At 61.2% G+C, this 5158-nt stretch overlaps 1 protein-coding gene across 1 annotated transcript; it reads right to left on the reverse strand.

The window, feature by feature from the left end:
• Window positions 1-600: 600 nt before the first annotated feature.
• Window positions 601-4640, reverse strand: LOC311160092 (transmembrane protein 100-like). Its single transcript, XM_084216571.1, has one exon. The coding sequence runs from the start codon at window positions 4445-4447 to the stop codon at window positions 4076-4078; it is 372 nt and encodes a 123-aa protein (XP_084072697.1). The 5' UTR covers window positions 4448-4640; the 3' UTR covers window positions 601-4075.
• Window positions 4641-5158: the final 518 nt, after the last annotated feature.

Below are 5158 nucleotides of genomic sequence, written 5' to 3' on the forward strand. Positions count from 1 at the left end.
CACAGAGTGATGCAGGGCTTGGGTCACTCCCTTCACTGGCCCCAGCACCTCCCCTGGCCTGGGGAGGGAGCAGGGCACAGCTGCAGCTGATGGAAAGGGGGTGAGCTCAGGTGCATGCCCCAGCCCAAAATCCTGTCCCCTGGGCAGGTCCTGCCCTGCCACAGCAGCAATGACAGTGGGAGAGCAGGGAGGGCAGAGCAGGGATCGTCCCTGTCACAGGGAGGCCCACAGGCACCTGCTCTGCCACCAGCCACCTCACCCCATGTGACACGGTGGCTCCACTCTTCCATCAGCCCTGCTGGTATTCTGAAGCTGCCAGGAAAAGCAGCCCCTCTCCGACTGTCCGTCTGTCCCTGCTCTTCTGAAGGGCTCACGGCTTCAGTCTGCACACAGGAGTGGGGATGGGGGTGCCCATGGTCCCCATCCCGAGGAGAGCTGGGCTCTGAGGGAGCTCCACCCTCTGCAGCCAAACCCAGGCAGTGGGAGCAGCCTGATAAGAAATGAATGTCAGGTTTATTTTAGGGATGCATATTTTTATTTTTATGTTTCCCTTTTGCAACTGTTCCCAATCTGGCAGCAACAATTCTTAACCCTCCCCTCTGGCGCCACAAAACTTGCATTTTTCCCTTGAATCCTGTTTAGAGTTGAAAGGTGACTGGGGTGGATCTGTCAGAGACAGCACCCAGGGCTGTCAGAGCAGCTGAGAGCATTGCTGGGATGGGTTGGTGTGTGCAGAAAGCTTGGGCAGGCTGTCCTGGAGGGGAGTGTCCCTAGGCTGAGTTCTCCCGGCACTGGAAGAGCAGCCCCTGTCGGGCGCTGTTGGTGCAATGCCGGTTGTATGGAGGCATGACTTTGGGAAGAAGGGGCCTTGCACAGCCTTTGAGCCACCTTTCCTCCCTCAGGAACTGCTGCCAGGGGCACGGAGGCCTCTGGAGGGTGCAGGTCACTGGGCAGTGAGGCAGCACAGCTGGGCCTGGCTGCAGCTCCAGGCAAAGCAGATGAAAACTGGTGTTTGAGTGAGCTTGACAGGTTTATTAATTTTTGCTTTGGTTCCCCTGGCAAGGGTGAAGTGTCTCTCAGCCCCAGACTGAGGTAAGGCAGGCCAGGCTCTGCCTACCCAGAGCACCTTCCTGCTCTGAGCCAGGTGGATCCATCTGTGCACCCACAGCTCCTGTGCCACCACCTCAGCTGCTGGGTTTGGACAGCACCCGGGGCATCCCTGTGATGGCATCCCTGGGCATCCCTGATCCCAAACCAGGGCTGGGCCAGGACAGCCTTTGGCCTTGGCTCTGCTGTGATGCTGAGGCACCTGGAGCAGAGGGGGCTGCTGGGCACTGGAGCCCAGTGCCAGTGGGCAGGCTGGCTGCATGTGGCACGTGCAGACCGGCTGCTGCAGGGGGGTGTCCTCTGGAGCTCTCCAGCTTGCCCAGGGGAGGGAACAGCCATGGCCAGGCAGCTCCCATACAGCTGCAATGCCAGCAGTGGCACCAGATGCCACTTGAGGAGGAGGGTGAGATGGTGGCAGTGTTTGTCAGCAAACACAGAACCACTGTGGGAAATTCTGGATCCCCAGGTGCTCTACGAGTGCAGCATGACTACATGGCTCCTTTCATCTGCTTCCTTCCAAGTTCTTTGTGACCTAGGGGTAACTTTCCCAGCCATCTCTTCTTGCAGCCACAACCCCCACTCAGGGCTGTTTAAGGGGTTGAAATTCCCCAGGACTTGCTCCCAACCCGTGCAGTGCTGTGGGGGAACTGCCAGTGTACCTCCATGTGAGCAAACCCTCAGAGGCAGCAGGAGGGGTGGTTGTGGCTGTGCCTCTCATGGCAGAACTCAAATCCCACAAACAAAAACAAAACAAAACGTTGGCCTGTGCAGGACTGGCATTCCAGCTCATCCAGGCTGTCTCTGGGATGGGCTTCACTGCTCCAGGTCCTGCTGAGAGCCACCTTGAGGGAGCTCACTGGGAGCAGGAGAGAGGAGATTTGGCTCTGGAGAACTGGATTTCAAGATCAAAGAAGAGTGAGATGTAACAGGGCCTGATGCAAGACATTTTGGGCTGGCTCCAAGGCTTTCCAGGTGCACCTGGACAATCATCCCAACATCCTGCTTAGATGGGTTTGCTTCAGAATGGTGGGAAGAAGGGCTGAGCACTTGAAAAGTGAGATCAGTCTGGGCAGGATCAGGAGCAGCACTCCTGGTCCTGGTGGTGGTGATGGGCAAGGTGAGAGCAGAGGGGTTTGCAGGCAGCCACAAACATGTTTGCTGAAGTATTACAGCAAGGAGAATGAAATAAAAAATAATAAATTTGAGCTGGCACCTCAAACCCTCAATACATGAACTTATCACCGAGCATCCCTCACACCACACACCCACCACTGAGCCCCCGTGGCTGGAAACCCCTGCTTTGCTGATCCTGAGAGGATGGAACCACAAACTGTTTAAACACCTCAAAACAATGACCAGGCTTAGAAGGAAGAGCCTGGGCTAAACGTCTGCTAAACTCATCCACAGAGCGGGGCTCTGGGATACTGTCCCAAAAAAAGTAAAGCTTTGATCAGATCTGAGGCTGAAAGTGTCTCCAAGCCTTCCAGACTCTGTGTGTATCTGAGCCTGGGTTTGTAGGACTGCGTCTCCACGCCCTGATACCTCGGTATCCCACTCTCCTGAGCGGCGGCTCGGACCATGCATGCTGTGACAAGCAGCAGCTCCGGGGCTGTGGAACACGATATAATGATGAAGACAAGACCGTCGGGATGAGAGCTGCGGGCAGGGAGGGCTGCATGTGGCACGGCACACGCGGGAGTGCCCCGGATCCCCGGGCACAAGCTCGGCTCTGCCCCGGCGCGCTCCGCTCGTTCTCCCGGCTACGCTCCCGGGCTCTGCCGGGCATGGGGGGCTCCAGCTGCCGGAGCGGGGCTGCTCTCGGTAGCTCTTGGCACGGCCGCGGTGCAGGAGCAACGGGGCTGCTTTTGGGAGGCTCTGTGGCTGCGGGGCCAGCTGGGGCAGGACAGCAGCCCGGCTCTGCCGCAGCCCCCGCCACCGGGCACGGGAGCAGCCACAGAGGAACCCCGCGCCCAGGTCTCACACTTGTTTAGAGTAATGAGTTCAAAGCTAAATTCAAGGAATGGGAGCATGGACTTCTTTAAAAAAAAAAAAAAAGTGTTAAAAGTGTATTTGCTCCTTTTGGATGAACCTCCAGCTCCTTCTCCACAACAGCATTGCTGTCAGACTCCCACAGCTGGGGGATGCTGCTGCGAGCTCACAGCACGAGCATCGCGCCCCTGGGCACCCCAGGACACCGCCGGGCTGGGTCACTTGCGAGGGCACGGAAAGAGCCCGAGCTCCTCCTGCACGAACAGCAAACCCCTAAGAGCAGCCGCCCGCTCGAGGCTGAGCCCCTCCATTCCCCGTTTCCCGCTACCAAGATCCGCTACCCCCGGCAGGCTCAGCTCCCGACCTGCCCTTGTCGCCGTCGCTGTCCCCGGGGCTCCCTGCCAGGCCGGCCCTGCTCCCGCATCGCTGTTTGCTGCGTCCCGCACCCCCACGCAGCCCTCCGGCTGCTTCCCGCACGCACACAATTCCCTTCTAAACTCCTTCTGTCCTGCGCCACGCGGCTCCTCGCCACAGGGAAAAACCGCAAGAGGACAGAAGTGATGCTGGACTCTTCCAACACCCAGCAGGGCTGGCCGGGCTGCCTCGGTTTCCTCGGCATCTGTGCCCTGCAGCGCCCTGCGGATCCCCGGCGGCGCACGGCAGGGACAGGCAGCGGGTCCCTGACTTGCTCCTCGGCCGCTCTCCGGCCTCCTTGGCCGCTCTCCGGGCTCTTTCCATGCTGGTCCCAGGCAGGCAGGACGGAGCCTCTCTCGTGGCTGGACTGCCCCTACCCCGTGCCGGGAGCGGGGATGGCCGGGCGCTGGCGCGGGCGGGGTGGAGAATGACGGCAAGCTGACCTCGGGCAGGGTCCGGACCTCCTCGGATGCGACAAAGCCGGTGCTGTCACCCCTCTGCTCGCGGAGGGGGGTGTGTGAGCAGGGGGCTCCGGGTGGAGCTGAGCCTGTGCCCCCAGCCCGGGTCATAGGGCTCCCTGCTCCAGGGCGACGGGCTCCTGGCGCTGCCGCTTGCGCTGCCGCTCCCGCTTGGCCCGCCAGCACACATAGGCAGCCACCAGCAGCCCCACCCCGAAGATCAGGGTGGCCACCGAGACCACCTTAGCGATGTCCATTTGGGGGCCATTGATGGTGAAGGTGATGCACGTCGCTGCGACGCCGATGACCACGGAGACGATGCCGAAGGGGAAGATGCAGCGGTACCAGGATTTCTCCGTCCCGCCCGTGGCCAGGGCCAGTTTGTTGAGCGTGGCCGTGGAATCGGTGGCTGTGGCCAGCGGCAGCCCTGGTTTTCCTCCCTGCAGGCAAGTGAGTGAGTTGGACTTGCAGCCCATCATGTTGGCAAGAAAACCCAGGAAGGAGCAGCACAAGGCGCGTCTGGGACGGACGAGGATCGCTGTGCCGGCGATGGGGGGAAGGTTCCGGATCCTACATGCTCCCTTTGTCCGGCGGCTCACGGTGCGGACGGGCCGGGATCTTGCCTGCCGCCGCTCTCACTCGCAGCCTCGGCTCCCGGCTCCTTTGCTGCCAGACCGAGCGAGGGCTGGAGGAGGATTGCAGCGAGGATTGGCGGCGGCTGCGGTGATCTCATGTTGGTGGGAGGACCGGCTCGGCCCCGCCGCCTGTTAACTGTTTCGGGCTGGGAGCAGCCCAGCTGGGATCGCTCTTGGCACGTGTTTCTCTAACTTGCGCCTGTTTTCGCCAGCCCGGACCCTTGCCAGGCAGCGCTGGGGCAGGGACGCTGTTCCGACTGCCCAGCGCCCCCAAGCCCGCACTGCTGCAGCCCCTGGGCAGGCAGATCCCAAGGGAACGGGCAGCGGGGCTTCCAGCGCTCCCCTGAGCCCCTTTGCCTCCTCCGCGGGCAATGCCAACACCATCACCTCCCTCCAAGTTCTTTTTCTCCCGGTGTCACTCTTTGTTCCCTGGCACAGTGCTTGGGTGGCCTCACTGGGAAGCCGTGAACTGGTGGTGCTGGTGGGACACTGCGGGTGACACTGCGGGGAACAGAGGGCGACCGACCACGGGACCTGGAAGGAAAGGGGCTGGAG

Source organism: Fringilla coelebs (genome assembly GCF_963513975.1).
Source record: "Fringilla coelebs genome assembly, chromosome: 16".
Classification (NCBI taxonomy): Eukaryota; Metazoa; Chordata; class Aves; order Passeriformes; family Fringillidae; genus Fringilla; species Fringilla coelebs.